This window comes from Sus scrofa, chromosome 7 (assembly GCF_054392235.1).
Source record: "Sus scrofa isolate SSC_HxYL_T2T_F1_AM1 chromosome 7, Sscrofa_HxYL_maternal_Yorkshire_Landrace_v2.0, whole genome shotgun sequence".
Taxonomy (NCBI): domain Eukaryota; kingdom Metazoa; phylum Chordata; class Mammalia; order Artiodactyla; family Suidae; genus Sus; species Sus scrofa.
The window spans coordinates 121,457,625-121,475,607 of NC_139389.1; the positions used below are offsets into that span (position 1 = coordinate 121,457,625).

Genomic DNA, 17,983 nt, shown 5'->3' on the forward strand with positions numbered 1-17,983 from the left:
CTAACTCGTGATTGATTACGGGGGAGATGTGTGATGACAGACTGGCAACCACTAAAGGAAACATCTCTTGTCTGCAACATAAAATAACTCATTGGGGAAACAGGACTAATTTTATGCCTCTTTGCAATAAGATCTAAAATGAAAAAAAAAAAATAGAGGCAAACAGCTTTAATTGCACTATTGTACTCACACAAATCACATCTTGCTTTGATGTTTATTTTTATGGCAAAAATAGACCAATATATTCATTTCAAGTACATTACATTCAAACTTTTTTGCCCATTGAATGTACACACTTTTACAAACCAATGACAATTTAGAAGACTTAAGTTCTTCTGATTATAGATATATATATTTTTTTGCATTACTGATCAGACAGTAGCACATAAAGTTGCTTTTAAAACTAGAAAATAAACTAGCTAGACAACTATATATACTACCTAATTTCAAAAGGTAGAATTCCCAGTGCATTGCTTGAATTAGAGGGCAACTTTCCAAGAAAATGTACTTCATAAAAATTTTCTCCAAATTTTTGTTCGTTAGGACTATTAAAATCATATTAACTGCTGTTGGAATTCTTTTTTCTTTCGTTCTTTCTTTTTATGGCCGCACCTGTGGTATATTAAAGTTCCTGGACTGGGGGTCAAATCAGAGCTGCAGATGCCTGCGTATAGCACAGCCACATCAATGCAAAGCGAGGCCAGGGATCAAACCTGCAACCTCTCAGACACTATGTCGGGTTCCTAACCCACTGAGCCACAACGGGTACTCCAGGAATTCTTATTTAAATAGAGATTTATCTAGATATTCATTTTTAAACTATGCTTTGCTAGATTCACTATGGGTAGAGTTTGGATCGCTTCAGTTTTTAACAAAGAAATACACAAGAAATGTATTTGGTTGCAGTGTAAGTATTTGTCTATTAAGCACAATAGAAACACTGAGGTGTTTTCATAGGAAAATATTTAACATTTGCATGAGAAAAAGACTGGTGTATTAATGTAAAAAATTACTTGAGAATATACAAGGAAAAATATATTCTAATGGCCCAATGCCAATCTTCTGAGTAAGGTATAAACTATGCATCCAAGTTTTTTAAAGGCTTAATGTTTTTAAAAACATTTTTATTTTTTTGCCCCTCATTTTCAATGTGTTGCTTAGAAATTGAATACACTGATAATTGTGTAACAGCCCAATTCTACAAGAAATTAAGCTGCTTACTTTTATTATAGAATTGAAAAACATCTAATATGAAGAGTCTAAACTGATAGTAAAAGAAAACCTTCAAAAATACCAAGAATCATTCCCATACAATAACTACTGCAACTTCTCCTATTGGGCCACAAAACCAGACTATGCAAATAGAGCGCTACTAATCTGAAAGCTTCACAAATTACAGTATTTTTTTGTTGTTTTTGTCTTTCCTTTTTTTGTTTTGTCAACTTAAGAGTTTTGTATTACTTTTAATCTTGTTTTTGTTAACTCTGTTTTGGAAATAAGTTTGTCACCTCTTTTTGTTTCAGGCTATTTGTATTCCAGTCAAACTACAAACCATTAGATACCTTCATAACACTTAACTCTAAATTACATTTCAATAAATACTGCTATAAAATAAGTAATGAAAGGAGTTCCCTGGTGGCCTAGCAGTTAAGGATTCGGCATTGTCACTGCTGTGGCTCAGGTTCCACAAGTCAGCCGTACTGTTAGTAGTTCTACAGATAGTTCAAACATTTATCCCTTCCTTGTCATTCATTTATACTTATTTATAATTTAAAATAAGTACATAGTTACTACCTCTTAGTATCAAAATAGTGGGCAGAGTTTAGATTTACTCTAGTTTTCAAAAACTAACTATTTCAATTTAAATGTTTTTGGAAATATGATGTACAGCCAGGTTCTAATCACATCCATGTGACCTAGAGGTACTCTTTACGTGGGACTATCTGCCTTGGATTTGTTGCTTCCTCGGCTGGGTGCTGCAGAACTTACACTTTCTTCTTCCGCCGGGCCTATCTTCTACTTTCCATTTCAGGCCAGGGACAACCCAAAGGTATGTAAGCAGAAACAAGCAACGGTAGGGGGATGTATTGCTAATTCATGTCCTTCACCCCGCCCCACCTCGCAGGCAATCTCATAGGCAGCATTCTTACTCACCCTCATCATATGTCCCACTCCTTACCCTTCATGACACTCATTGTAGGGAATTCTCTCGGGAAACTGATCAGTCAGTCTGACTTCCATAGCTTGCTGGGGCCCCAGCCCCACAGCCGGGCCAACGGAGGGAGAGTGCATTCTGCGCTCTCACCAGCAGGGTGCAGTAGGGAGGAAGGCAGCCGGATATTTTTCTTGAAGTACTCATGATGGCAATTTCACTACCACTACCTTTTCAGAACCCCTGTGGTTTAAATAAGCTTTGGGAGGACAAATCCAAGAAAGTTAACACCCACTTATAGTAATATTTCCTTTTGTAAACAATACTCTCAATAATGTAACATACACCTGAACTTGCAGAGCATAATTTTTATTAGGGAACTGCCTGCATTATACCGAAAACGGTGCCATTTTAACAATTCAGGATTCCTGCAAATGTCTTCTAAAATCCTCCGTCGAGTCACTCCCAATACACACAAGCCTTAAAAACTTTCTGATTTTTCCAACTTTTTTTTTTTGCTTTTTAGGACCTCACCCGTGGCATATGGAAGTTCCCAGGATAGGGGTCAAATTGGAGCTGCAGCTGCCAGTCTACACCACAGTCATAGCAATGCAGGATCCGAGCCATGTCTACGACCTACACCATAGTTCACAACAACACCAGATCCTTAACCCACTGAGTGAGGCCGGGGATCAAACCCACATCCTCACAGATACTAGTCGGATTCATTTCCGCTGAGCCACAATGGGAACTCCTTCCTCATTTTCTATAATTAATCATAGATACTTAGGGTAAATGGAAACCTTATCTCAGGAATTTGAAAAACTCATGTTCTTTCGAGAATTGTTTTCCCAGGCAAATTCCTAATGTGTCTATTCCTCTATTTTTGAAATGTCTATCCCTCAGTTCAAAAAAAAGCCCCCTCTAATAATAAACTTTAAACTGGAAAGAGACGGTTTTAGCTTTCCACATGGAATCTGGATAGAAAGCAAATTCCCAAAATTTATATCCAAGAGTTTCTTTCCAAATTTTAGACTTTTTAAATGATTTGCGATAAACAGTATAAAGAGTATTCTTTATATTTTAATACATATAAAGTTGTATATTACATATAACATGGACGTTGGTGTTTTCTTAATATTGTGAACATTAACTTATCAATCCATTTGAGATGACTGTTTTCTGTTCATGAGGAAAGCTTCCCAAAAAAGATCGGCCATGACATACTGTCACCGCTCCACCTACACCCTGACACTCCTTCTCCTCTGGAGTTCCACCTAGACCTTGCTCTCAGGGGAAATCTGTTTTAATCCTGCCAAAATATTTTAGAGGCTAAATTCTAGGTCTTTCTGAATGTTTTACAGTAGATGTTCCAGAAGAAAATAAGTAATAATGACTGCAACTAAAATTCCAAATGATATGCTAAAATGAATACTTTTCTGTCCTCAAAACTAACAACTAGACTATGTAATCACAAGACCCCACTAATTAGGAAAACGGATGTCAGAGATGCTAAAATTGATCAGTAGAAACACTGGATAATAACCTCCTCTTTGTGAAAATGTACAATTTTTGGTAATTTTGATACGAAATTAAGAACATCGACAAACTAAAAGACACTAAAATACTGAAGCACTGTATGAGAATGGCAGACAGAAACACCCTCAATTCAGACATGGCGAGCCTGTGAAACCTCGTGGTTCCTCAGTTTACTCCTGAAAATCACATTACTTCAAAGTTCAGGCATGTAGATTTATTTTTATTCAGAAATACTTTCATACTCACTAACTGTTAATTAAGAGGGACACAAAAAATTACATGGGTCTTAGAAGCTATGTCAAACATGCGAGTTTTAAGAGTGACACTTATACAGTGTAATTTCGCCCTCATAAGTAATTTTCTTATAATCAAATTACCACAACAGGAACATAAGCATACCATATATTACTCTTTAGATTTTTGTTTTACAATATGTTCTTGTCCGTGGAACACTTCAAAATGTTTAAACCTGACAGAAGAGCATTTTTTTTAAAAAAAGGTACCATGGAAGGAAAAAAGCATCAGAAATGCTTCTGTCTTTTACATGATGTAGAGGCAGGGAACGTTACAATAAAAATTCTTCCTCTGTTCTTCTGGGGAACTCTTTCTGATTATTTACACTTGGGTCTATTGTTCTTTCAACAATTTTAGATTTAACCTTAATTCTTTGTTCCCAAGCAAGAAACATGCCCACTTTCAATATTCATTTTCATTAATATCTTCGGAATTTCTGCTTAAGTGGTTGGTTTCTGGGTCAGAGTGAGGCAGATTCACACGGTATAAAGGAAATCCTGTCTCACAGTTAACAACACACTTAGCAGTGACGAGTTAAACTGCTTTAGGGGTTCACATGGGAGGCAGAACTGTCCCTAGGATATTGTAATTTGGGGAGATAGTCCTAGATTTGATGTTTTGGAGCAGCAGCTTCAAGAAGGAAGAAAGAGATGGCTCCTCAGCTAAATATACCAGTTAGTCCTTCTGATCGCCTCAGCTCCACCGTGACAAGGCCATCCCAGCCGGGGCCAAGGCCACACTCTCCTCTTTAATTTGGCCTGGTCCTGTCCACGGAGATGGGCCCAAGTGGGAAAGGGGAGGAGCTAAAGTCAACCTGGGGTGAGCGGTGAAGCTAGGGGACTGAGGAGCGAAAATTCCAGTACATCTTGAATGCCACAGTCATCTCTGGTGGCCCCCTAAGTCTGGGCAGTGGTTTTGGGAAATTAGGTGAGACTATTGCTAACTCTTCCCTTCTTTCAACCAAAAGAAAATAAAGCCTCTTCAAGGCTTCTTTTAATGATAATATAAATACTGCATTTTTGTGAAGTCAAAGGCAACTTGCATTTACCATCTTGCGTTTACACTGCACTTACTCTGGTCCTAGTCATGGTACATACTCTTATTATCGCTTCCAAAACACTTTCAACATGTCCGTTGTTACTGTTTCATCTATAAAGCAACACATATATTAACAACTCAGATTTATTGTTCTCAACAAAAAAAGTGCTTAAAACCATCTTAGGCAATTGTTTTTCACTTCATTTTCAACCAACAAAATCATACTCATTTGGATTTATGAATAATACTGAAAAAATAGTGAATCTAATCATTCTCATACATTTTAAATAATATGCCTTCATTCCCAACTTTAACTTACATTACTTGCTCATTTCAGTACCTTGATGAGCTGAACTCTTGTTTGGAAAATATAGAAGGTACAAATATATAGAATTTTTAGGATAAAAAATTTTCTGAATATAAAAATGCTTTCTGTGCTTCAAAATAACACTTTTAGATTCTTGTAGTTTGGGGTTTGGTAGCTAAACTGTTGCGTACCCAAGACTTTTTAAAAATAAGAAAAGGTAATAACGTGGTTTTAAATACAAAGTTATATAGGAACCACTCGTATCTGGGGATCATCCCCATGGAAAGTTCAGTTTCTCAACAAGAAAACCCCAAATGTTTTAGCCATAAAATAAAATTCCATTACCAAACACTAGCTTAAGATAGAAACCTATCCGCCTTAATGATTGCCAGAATTGCCCAGCGTCGCTTCAGTGAGATGGAGAATTCTCTAGAAAAATACAATCTCCAAATGTGTGCAAGTACTGCAAATCCAACAGACCAGAGGAGGGCGATGCCCTCGAACCAAGTCCTCCTTCCCCGTCTTCCCCGGGTTAAACCCCTCCCTCTTCAGCCTCGTGCTCTGCGAACTTCCTTCTGCGCGCCGGCATTCATGCCATCACTTACGTCCGACGTGGCGCTCCGCGTGGGGCAGAGTGTCTGCAGGGATCGAGTGTCGAGGAGAAAGCGTGAGTTAGGCAAGCACTTTTTTTTCAGCTGTAAACGCTTCACATGATCGGGTCCCCTTAGGAAGCTGTGGGCGCTTAGATGAGCCTTGAGCTTTTCAGGAACTGAATGAGAACTCGGTACACGAACGTGTACTGGCACAGGGTCTGCACCATCATCATTCTCTGCTGCCTCAGCATGTCCAGCACCCGTGGGATGTCCAGCACCTAGATTGAGAGAAGCAGCCATGAGGACGGGGTGGGTGCTCCCAGGAGGGGAGGGGGAGGGGGAGAGAGGGTCAAAGCAGAAATCTGGCTGCAAGCAGTGTCTTTTTTCTTTTTCTTAAATTTTGTTTTACTGAATTACAGTAGCTTTACAATGTTAATTTCTGCTGTGCAGCAGCCAGTCAGTTATACATTCAGTTATATATATATATACATATATATATATATATACACATTCTTTTCCATTACAGTTTATCACATTACAGTTTATCACAGGGTACTGAACGTAGTTGTCTGTGCTACACCATAGGGCCTTGTTTATCTATTCTGCACGTAATAGTTTGTCTCTTAATCTTAAACTCCCCATCCTTCCTGCCCCCACCACCCTCCACGCCCCTGGCAATCACAAGTCTGTTCTCCACAGTCTCTTCTCTACCACTGCATCTTCTAGAATGAATCCTCAAGGACTTTTGTTCAGAAAAAGCTGTCAGGCCGCTAGGTCCCCCTCTTCCCCAGCCTCGTGCCCTGCCCACCCCTCTTCCCACCAAGAGTTGAAATAAGCACCTCGTTGTGTTCCAGGCAGGCGATCATGATCTCTGACAAAATAACAACACCAGTCCGTCCCACTCCAGCACTGCAGTGGACCAGCAATGGAGGGTTGGGGCTTTTTGGTTCACTTGTACTATTTGTATGGCGTCGAACAGACTGGATCTCTTCAAGGTATGCTGTGAAATATCAATGAAATGGAAAAAAATTGAAGAGATTAAGGCCTATCCAATTGATCCCTTTCAGGTTATATCTCCACTGAGAAGACTCCAGTACAGAACCTGGAGGCCCATTAACCAACCCCAGCTATGAAGTGACAGTGTGGCTTTGGGCAAGTCTCTGACTTGGCCTGGGCTTCTGTTCTCTCATCTCCAAAATAAGGAGCAACTCTAAGAGTCAGTTGTGGCATTTGCTACTCCCTATGAACTATACTTTAAAACTTCTTCTGTTAAGCCTCCCCTAAATACTTGAAATTATTTATTTATTTATTTAGACTTTTTAGGGCCGCACCCACGGCATATGGAAGTTCCCAGGCTAGGGGTCTAATCGGAGCTACAACTGCTGGCCTACACCACAGCCATGATCCGAGCTGCATCTGTGTCCTACACCACAGTTCCCGGCAATGCGGATCCTTAACCCACTGAGCGAGGCCAGGGATCAAACCCACAACCTCATGGTTCCTAGTCGGTTTCGTTTCCACTGTGCCACAACGGGAACCCCTGAAACTTTCTATTTTAAAATGAGCCCAACACTCTCATGGGACAAGAGGAAGGAGATGTTTCAGGAAGCTAAGGCTTCCTCTCTGTGGCGGACTTAACAGCTCTGGCAGAGGCTGAGCTGGGAACGAAGATACTCACAAAGAAATCCCTTCAGGTCCTCTGGACAGCCATGCTCAGGCCAGTCTGTGTACTGGAGATGCCACACTGTCCTCTCCTGGCCTGTGAGAAGGTGCTTCATCTTCAAGCCCGTGGTGGCGTAGCAGCCCGAGTCCGTGCGGAACCGGGTGGTGATCTTAAACCTTCCGTAGGTGACCGTGTTGTGCCTGGAACCAAGGCGTGGCCAATACCTAAAGCTCTTCTCCCTTCCACCCTCCTGTGGGAGGAGAGACAAGCGCGGTCAAAACACAGCCCAAGATCCAGCCAAAGGATGCCCTTTCCCAGGGAACACATCTGAACCTCAGAACCGCACCCCTACCCTGCCTTTTTCTCTACAAGTCAGAATTCCCCGTCATCAACATTTGTTGTTCTTCTGAGGCTGAGAAAAATCAATGAAGAGAAACGAGTACTGACCTCTTCTGCTGTCACCATTGCTATAATTGCAATCCCCTGTTCCCACACCATCTGCCAAAAATCCTGACAGGTATTTTGTAATGGTCCCTGAGTGGCAATATAATCCCATTCAATTCCACTGACAGAGACCTGAAATTAGAAAACGTTTAAAAATAATTAATGTGTGTGTGTAAAATACTTGTATGTACATTTGTTCATGGTAATACTAAAAAAAGTGAACTGAAATATTTAGCAAAACAAAGAAAAGGTTTTATCTTATTCTTTTTCCTTGTCAGTGCAGTTTCCACTACCGACATCATTATGTGCACTGAATTCACATAATATCTATGTGACCTGCAGCAATTTCCTCAGCCTCTTTGACCCTCAGTCCTCATCATACAATGAAAATATTACATACCCTCGTTCTCAGGATTAAGCAATATATATTAGCCCTGCAGGTGCTAGTTTCTCAATAAATGGTTGTTATTGCTGCTTTTGTGGTTCTTATAAAAAATAATATCAATGTCATCATATCCCAAATTTCAAACACAATTTTCCCTTATGAAGTAATAAACACACTGGAAAAAAGTCCTAGCAAAAAGTTGAAATCTAAGTCAAATGTCAGATTTCTAGGGAAAAAAAAGAAAATCCCCTACCTAAGGTAGTCTCACCTTTGAGTTCTGAGTCAGGATTCCCCTCCATAAAGATACTAAGTTTTAACCTCCTTGGATTCAAAGAAATGAAAGATATCCCATGCTTTTGGATTGGAAGAATTAATATTGTTAAAATGGCCATACTATCCAAAGCAATCTACACATTTAACGTGATCCCTATCAAATTACCCATGACATTTTTCACAGAACTAGAACAGATAATCCAAAAATTTATATGGAACCATAGAAGATACAGAATTGCCAAAGCAATCCTGAGGGGCGGAAAAAAAGAACAAGCAGGAGGCACAATTCTTCCAGACTTCAGACAATATTACAAAGCTACAGTAATCAAGACAGTGTGGTATTGGTACAAAAATAGACACACAGATACAGAATAAAGAGCCCAGAAATAAACCCAGACATCTATGGTCAATTAATCTTCAACAAAGGAGGTAAGAATATAAAATGGGAAACAGTCTCTTCAGCAATTGGTGCTGGGAAAACTGGACAGCTGCATGTAAATCAATGAAACGAGAACACACCCCCATGCTATGCACAAAAATAAGCTCAAAATGGCTTAAAAAGATTTAAACATAAGACACCATAAAACTCTAAGAGATGAAATCAATGAAACGAGAACACACCCCCATGCTATGCACAAAAATAAGCTCAAAATGGCTTAAAAAGATTTAAACATAAGACACCATAAAACTCTAAGAGAACGTAGGCAAAATATTCTTTGACATAAACCATACAAATGTTCTCTTAGATCAGGGTCCCAAGGCAATGGAAATAAAAACAAAAACAAACAAATTAGACCTAATCAAACTTACAAGCTTTTGCGCAGCAAAGGAAACCATAAGAAAGAAAGAAAGAAAAGAAAAGAAAGAAGGAAAGAAAGAAAAAGACTACCTACAGTATGGGAGAAAGTAATTGCAAACAATGCAACTAACAAGGGCTTAATCTCCAAAATATACAAACAACTTGGAGTTCCCATCGTGGCTCAGCAGAAACAAATCTAACTAGCATCCATGAGGACGCATGTTCAATCCCTGGCCTTGCTCAGTGGGTTAAGGATCCAGCGTTGCTATGAGCTGTGGTGTAGGTCGCAGATGTGGCTCGGATCCCACATTGCTGTGATTGTGGCACAGGCTGGCAGCTGTAGCTCTGATTAGACCCCTAACCTGAGAACCTCCATATGCTGCAGGTGTGGCCCTAAAGAGACAAAAGAGAAACAAAACAAAACAAAACAAAAAACCTCATACAACTCAACAACAAAAAAACAAACAACCCAATCGAAAAATAAGCAGAAGACCTAAATAGACATTTCTCCAAAGAAGACATACAGATGGACAATAGGCACATGAAAAATGGTCAATATTCACTAGAGAAATGCAAATCAAACTATAATGAGGTACCACCTCATACCAGTCAGCACAGCCATCATTAATAAGTCTACAAATAACAAATGCTGCAAAGGGTGTGGAGAAAAGGGAACCCTCCTACACTGTTAGTGGGAATGTGAATTGGTACAACCACTGTGAAAAACAGTACGGAGGTACCTCAGAAAACTAAATATAGAGCTATCATATGATCCAATGAGCCAATGATCTCACTCCTGGGCATATTGCAGACAAAACTATAATTCAAAGATATACGGAGTTCCCACTGTGGTGCAATGGGATTGGCGGCATCTCTCTACCACCAGGACACAGATTCAATCCCCAGCCTGCAGAAGCAGGTTAAAGGATCAAGTGCTGCTGCAGGTGTGGTGTAGGTAGCAACTGCAGCTCATATCTGACCTCTGCCCTGGGAACACCTTATGTCAGCAGGTGGCGACAAAAGGTAGCAACTGCAGCTCATATCTGACCTCTGCCCTGGGAACACCTTATGTCAGCGGGTGGCGACAAAAGGAAAAAAGAAAAAAAAAAAAAAAAGATACATGCACCCTATGTTTATTGCAGTGCTATTCACAATAGCCAAAACATGGAAACCACCTAAATGCCCATCAAAAGATGAATGGATTAAGAAGATAAGGTACACTGGAGCTTCTGTCGTGGCTCGGTGATTAACAAATCTAACTAGTATCCAAGAGGATGCAGATTCGATCCCTGGCCTCACTCAGTGGACTAAGGATGCAGCATTGCCGCAAGCTGTAATGTACGTTGCATTGCATTGCTGTGGCTGTGGCATAGGCCAGTGGCTACAGCTCTGATTTGACCCTTAGCCTGGGAACCTCCATAAGCCTTGAATACCTAAAAAGACCAAAAAAAAAAAGGTACATATATACAACGGAATACTACTCAGCCATAAAAAGAACAAAATAAAACCATCTGTAGCAACATGGATGCAACGAGAGATTCTCATACTAAATGAAGTAAGTCAAAAAGAGAAAGACAAATACCATATGATATCACTTATATGTGGAATCTAAAATAGGGCACAAATGAACCTATCTATGAAACAGAAATAGACCCACACCCACAGAGAACAGACTTGTGGTTGCCAAGGGGGAGGAAAGAGGGAGTTTGAGGTTAATAGATATAAACTATTACATTTAGAATGGATAAGCAGTGAGGTCCTACTGTATAGCACAGGGAACCATATTAAATCTCTTGGGACAGACCATGATGAAAGATAATATAAGAAAGGGAATGTGGGAGCTCCCATTGTGACTCAGCGGTAATAAACCCCACTAGCATCCATGAGGACTCGGGTTTGATCCCTGGCCTCACTCAGTGGGTTAAAGGATCAGGTGTTGCTATGAGCTGTGATGTAGGTCACAGATGTGGCTCAGATCCCATGCTGCTGTGGCTATGGCATAGGCTGGCAGCTGTAGCTCTGATTAGACACCTAACCTGGGAACCCCCATATGCTGCAGGTGTGGCCCTAAAGAGACAAAAGAAAAAAAAAAAAACAAAACCCTCATACAACTCAACAACAAAAAAACAACCCATCTACAGCTCAGATTCAACGCCAGCCATTTCCATATGCCTCAGATGCAGCCCTAAAAAAAGAACAAAAAAAAATAATGTAACGTGTATACATATATGACTGGGCAACTCTGCTGTAGAGCAGAAATTAGCACAACACTGTAAATCAAATATAATGGAAAAAAACAAATATCATTTAAAAAAAGATTTCACCTCCTTGAGAACAGTCTAATAAAGTAATTACAGGGTGTGTAGTCAGGAACTTTGGGTTATTTCTCAGCTCCCCCACTATCGAGGGACAACAATAACTGCTTTCTAAGCACCCTGAGTGTAACCCTGGGCCACATGTCATTCTACCCATGCCCACATTTCAGGCTGCAGTCCAACTTACACCCTTGTCCTCCCCCTGGGCCTACGGGGTGTGGCACCAGTTACCACAGTGAACAAGAACAGGGAGGAAGGGTCTGATGGAGAGCATAAGGGAGAGACGTCAGTGCTTCCTCTTCTCTTTTTTTTTGGGGGGGGGGGCATATGAAGGTTCTCAGGCTAGGGATCTAATCAGAGCTATAGCCACCAGCCCGTGCCACAGCCACAGCAATGTCAAATCCGAGCCACGTCTGCGACCTACACCACAGCTCATGGCAACACTGATCCTTAACCCACTGAGCAAGGCCAGGGATTGAACCTGTGTCCTTATGGATACTAGTCAGATTTGTTTCCACTGAGCCACGATGGAAACTCCAGCATTTGTTATTCAGAAATAAGTACAGTGAGGTCCCACACCGGTAAGTGGTCGGTCTAGGAATGAATTTTAAAGTCAGACACTTCACACTGTTCTTCAGGCTGCCTCTGAAGGCTTTGAAATATCACCACAGAATCACAACATCATGCACCTCTTATCTCATGAAGAGAATGGATAAGCTATTGCACAGAAATCCTTAGTTATTAAATGATGTCCATGTTAAAAGGCAGATGCGTAGGAGTTCCCATTGTGGCTCAGTGGGTTTAGAACTTGACATAAACCCACTGTGCAGATGTGGGTTTGATTCCTGGCCTCGCTCAGTAGGTTAAGGATCTGGCATTGCCACAAGCTGTGGTGTAGGTTGCAGATGAGGCTCAGATCCGGTGTCACCGGTGGCCACAGCCACAGCTCCAATTCGACCCCTAGCCTGAGAACTTCCATGTGTTAAGGGTGCGGCCCTAAAAAAGACAGATCTTAAAAAAGCACATGCACAGATTCCCAAAGACCGCCAAGGGGACTGGCACTCACAGACAGACTGCCAGGCTTCTAGAAAGTCTCCAGTGTGAAATGGTTCTCATCAAACATCACTTGCAAACTAAGTAAAATGTAGCAAAGAAGAAAAATAACACCTGACTTTAGATTTCTTTGTTTACTCACTATAAGGAAATTTCTTCTACCCAAGAGAACGCATGGAATCTCCAGCCAGCATGAACAAAGGGTCCAGTGATGAACAGAGTGCATCTGGATTTTCTCACCTTCCTGCTCTGAATCATCACATTTTCCATCGTAATGGGCGTAACGCTATGCCAGTTAAGTGGCATTACACTGTTTCCAGGGGAAAAGCAAGCACTGCTTCTTCAAAGGACAGAATGAGGTTTGAAAATGATGACGAGAGTATGTGAAGAGCACAGGTGGCAGCACCGTAAGGAAAAGCTTTGGGCCACACCACCAGCATTTCTGTTACGTAAAAATGCACGTAGGTATGTGGGCTAAGGAACCACTAGCACCTCAGCTACTCTTGAGAGAGTTTACGAGCTAGAAAGGGATCTTCCGACACGGAAGCACACAGTTCTCAAGTCAGGCAGACGTGTGGTCCCCGAGTCCTGGCAACAGTGTTGGGGGCAGGGGGCTTCGCCGCGTGGAGAGAGCGAGTGCGCCACTGGCTCTGGGGCTAAGCACTGTCCATCCGGCCCTGGGAATGGGGTTCCCAGCTCGCTCTGTAGCTTGGCACAGTCATTCGAAACTAGGGTGTTCTTAGAATACAGTCGCAAACACAATTCAACTGGGACCGCACATCCCCTGTGTCACTCTAGACACGGCCCTCACCTTGATGTGCGATGCATTGATGTACCCAGTGTTGTTTTCTTTGGTTGGGACCAGCTCCACTCTGGCATCGTCATAGGGAAGGACATCCTGGAACCGATTTCTTTCTGCATTTTCAGGGAGTCGTGCAGTCGAGCACTCCCCGTCGACCAGCCGTTTTTTAAGAATTCTTTCGTATTCAGTGAATACCATACCCTGTTCCAACCGTTGTTCCAGAATTTTACACTGAAAAATAGAATGCGGGGAACGGTCTGAATGCAGTCCCGTGCCACAGCCCCATTTCGATTGCACATCTGAAATCCCATTTTCCACTTCAAGTCTAGCAGTAACTCATACTGAAAATTCAAGATGAAACCAAAGTTAAATTGAACAAGCATAACAATAAAAGAATAAACGAAATAATCTCATTGGTGAGAAATATAATGCAAAGTCCTGTTTTAACTTGCTTTAAAAAAAACAATTCACTGCATTCATTTTCTCTCAATCTATAGTCAATTCTACAACCACTAAGCAAAGAAACATTCCCCTAGAGAATGATAAATCCTAGAGTAGGACAGTCAATTCCAACCTCTATGAAGAAATACTTCAATTTTATAATATGATATATAAAAAACTGTAAACAGCAGTCAATACTGGAAACTTTCTTCAAGATCCAATTGTATAAGTAAATTAATTTTTGCTTAGCATAATTCATACCTATCTAGTTTTGAGAAAATAAGACCCTCACAGCAAAATACATCTCAGTCACAAAGAAAGTTTTGAAAAATTCAGTAAGTGTTCCCTCTTGAGGCAAGCTCAATGTAATAAAAGCAGTTAATGTCTGCTTTCTCTTCTACATGTACTCATATGCACTTGCAGGTTTTCTCTAACTTTATGGCCATCAAAAATCAAGACTGCTACTGATGGCCGGAAAAAGGTCAAGAACAACATTCAGAAACCAACGGACAGGAGTTCCCTCAGGGCCTAGTAGGTTAAGGATCTGGCATTGTCACTACAGCAGTTCAGATTGCTGCTCTGGCACGGGTTCGATCCCTGGCCTGGAAACTTCTGCATGCTACAGGCATGGCCAAAAACTTCAAAAAAGAAAAAGAAAAAGAAAAAAGAAGAAAGAAAAGAAAAAGAAAGAAAAAAATCAACAGACAAAAATCAACATTTTTAGCCTAAAATTATCTATTAAGACCTTAGCTATAAACTTGCCCCAATTTTGAGATTACAGAATTCCTAACACTTATTCAGGATTATCGAATGTGTTAAAAATTCAGTAAAATTTCAAGAAGGCAATTCTGTAGCACCCCCATCACCTGTCTCAGAGAAGGCGCGCAGCCCAGGGTGGGGTACATACCCTCTCATCGTTAGTGGCTCTGGCAGGCACTTCCCTTCCTTCATCAGGCAGAGGCAGTCGAGACAGGGAGAGTCCATTTAAGGCAGCCAACTTGAGAGGACCAATTTTTTTTGCATCTACTCGGTTCTTTTTCATTCCCTATAAAAAAAATATGTATATGTGTATATCAAACAGACACAAATGCAGTCCCTTTGCAAAGAAATTTCAGTGGACTGAAGACAGGAAACAAAGGGAGTGTTCTCCTAAACCAGTCAGCCACCACAGGAGAGATTACACCCCTTCACACACACACACTAACACACACACATTTGTTTAACAAATGTCAGGAGGAAGACATTCCTTCAGAGGCCAAGGCCCTGATAAGTCTTCCAGATAGAAGGTTTTGATGTGCAAGTGGTTTCAGGGCTCTGTTGTAATGTAAGGGGAGGCTCCAAGCAGGCAGCATTCCTTCACGGAACTCCCAAATAGCAAACCAGGACACGCCAAAAAATCAGCTGCAGGCCACAAAAAGGGTTTTCAATGTTATCACTTATTTGCAACAAGCTTTTATAATTTTTAAAGACACAAATGAGCTCTTTAAATCATTCCGAAAAAAATGTAACGTCCTCTCTGATGGCTCTCGCTTCTCTGCGCTTTGTTCTGTCGCAGACTTACGTGACTGTGTCAGATCACGACACTTCTCAGAACCACCACAGTTATGAGGCAAAGAGCAGGGCTGAAATCTCCATCACTGTACCAGGAGGAGAGGGTATAAGAAAACACATTGAGGAGCTCCTGTCGTGGCGCAGTGGTTAACGAATCCGACTAGGAACCAGGAGGTTGCGGGTTCGATCCCTGCCCTTGCTCAGTGGGTTAAGGATCTGGCGTTGCCGTGAGCTGTGGTGTAGGTCACAGATGCGGCTCAGATCCCTCGTTGCTGTGGCTCTGGTGTAGGCCAGCAGCTGTAGCTCCGATTAGACCCCTAGCCTGGGAACCTCCATATGCCGCAGGAGCAGCCCTAGAAAAGACAAAAAGAAGACGACATCAACAGAATTCTGTCTCCTGAAAACTGGCATTTCCTGAAGTTATTACTAAGGCCAGTGGTTTTCCTCTCTGAGGCAGACAAGGCCAAGAATGCCAAGTTTCCTTAGATAGGCTACACCTCCTTGGAAGCCACAATTATTGTAATGACAGTGGCCTTAATTTGACAGAAATGATTCTCTTGATTCTGTCTCAGAAATGAAATCAGCTTTACTCCTGCTCTATCAGCCTGGGAGGGGGAGAGGGAGGGAGAGGGAGGGTGTGGGGGAGAGAGAAGAGAGAGGCACATGAAGTAAAAGGTTCCTGCTTAGGCTAGAATTTCACTGTGTCTCATATGTGCAGAAAACAGGGGTATGCAGAAAACTTATAAATGTTTTACCCATGGGTTTTGTGGTGGGGGAGAAGGGGAAGCCCTGATTTGTGAAGTCTGCCAGGCTCTGTGGTGCAAATACTCCCACTGCAGCCGACCTCAACCTGTCAGTGAAACCTCAGCCGGCTCACAAGATCCTGAAAATGGAACACTCAGCTCCCGCCAGCCAAGAGAGGGGCCTCCAGCACTTCTTGGCCTGAAAATGACTCAAATACACTGGATGAAGCCGAATGGATATAAGGTCAGTTCTAAAACCAGTATCTAAAAAAAGGGGCATACAGTCAAAACTCACCCCCAGGAGTTCTCATCGTAGCTCAGCAATTAACGAACCTGACTAGCATCCATGAGGACGCAGGTTTGATCCCTGGCCTCGCTCAGTGGGTTAAAGGATCTGGCACGGCTGTGAGCTGTGGTGGAGGTCGCAGATGCGGCTCGGATCCCACGTTGCTGTGGCTGTGGTATAGGCCGGCGGCTGCAGCTCCAATTGGACCCCTAGCCTGGGAACCTCCATAGGCCGAGGGAACAGCCCTAAAAAGACAAAAACAAACAAAAAACAAAAACAAAAAAAGAAAAAACTCACCCCTAATACTCCTTACTTAGCCTTTTTCAATGTAAAACCCAACCCATACAGTGAGTCTTATGTGAGAACCACCACATACGCCTAAGGGTGGGGGAAAAACTTTCTATAGATGCACAAGCACCCAAACCAGTCTACCTTTTTCCAGATGGCAATCAAGTCTCTGGAGGTGGAAATGGGTGGAGAATTCTAAAATGGTTCTGCTTATTTGCAATTTATTGCACTGTTTTTAATACTAAATCTCTATAAACATAATCCACATTAGTATAGTTGCTTGTTGTAACAAAATAATGGCAACCCTGGTTGCTATGAAGAGGGGGTTGGGCAATTCCATAGGGAGCTGGGCTCTTCAGCTCTTGGGAAGTCAGTAAGTTAAATGTATGATGCAACCTCCTAGTGATAAGCTAAACTTGACCGAGCCCTGTCTACGTGCCAGGACTTCACTCTATTCTCCCAACGACTCTCTGGGGTCACCTCATTTACAAATGAGAAAACTGAGTCAGAGAGATTAAGCAGTTTGCCCAAGGTCACACAGCTGCCTCTATATATGGTAATCAGGATCGAAATTAAAACCCTACGTCAAAATCAGTTATGCTGCACCTTAGAATTTAGAAAGTGCTTTTCAACTTTACATGGGACCTAACACAACGTCACAGCGGGCAGAGGGGGACCGTCTGTTACCGATGGGGAAGCTGAGGTTCGAGTGTCGAGAGCCTGGCCCACTGGGCGGGGACCCAGGGAACGGCGAGGTCTAGACTCAGAGCTAAGATGTCCCACTCTTGTGTCCTTTGCCTTCCCCAGGCCACAGCTGCCATTCACACTCTTCATGTAAGGAGATCCCTCCTGGGAAGAGGAGGGGAGTAAAAGCATAATCCAATCACGTAACCTCTACGGGAATGAGGGAGAAAATGTGTACTTTTTGCAAACCAAATAGATCAAAGCCCTCAGATTTATCGGAACTTGCCAGGCCCGTTCAAAACTGCAAGGACAAGAGACTTGAATACTGGACTC

The 17,983-nt window shown here is 41.9% G+C and overlaps 1 protein-coding gene across 3 annotated transcripts in view; it reads right to left on the reverse strand.

Moving 5' to 3' along the window:
* Positions 1 to 3,890: 3,890 nt before the first annotated feature.
* Positions 3,891 to 17,983, reverse strand: part of PTPN21 (protein tyrosine phosphatase non-receptor type 21) — an 82,190-nt gene continuing 68,097 nt past the window's right edge. For 2 of the 3 annotated variants that reach the window (XM_003356769.5, XM_084969976.1), the window contains exons 14-19: positions 15,006 to 15,143; positions 13,667 to 13,888; positions 8,034 to 8,162; positions 7,602 to 7,836; positions 6,763 to 6,923; positions 3,891 to 6,201 (exon numbers count right to left, since the gene is read on the reverse strand). In XM_003356769.5, the coding sequence (XP_003356817.3) occupies positions 6,073 to 6,201; positions 6,763 to 6,923; positions 7,602 to 7,836; positions 8,034 to 8,162; positions 13,667 to 13,888; positions 15,006 to 15,143 (1,014 nt within the window). In that variant the 3' untranslated portion in view covers positions 3,891 to 6,072. The remainder of the gene's footprint in view (positions 6,202 to 6,762; positions 6,924 to 7,601; positions 7,837 to 8,033; positions 8,163 to 13,666; positions 13,889 to 15,005; positions 15,144 to 17,983) is intronic. The other variant, XR_014811262.1, reaches the window with a different exon arrangement.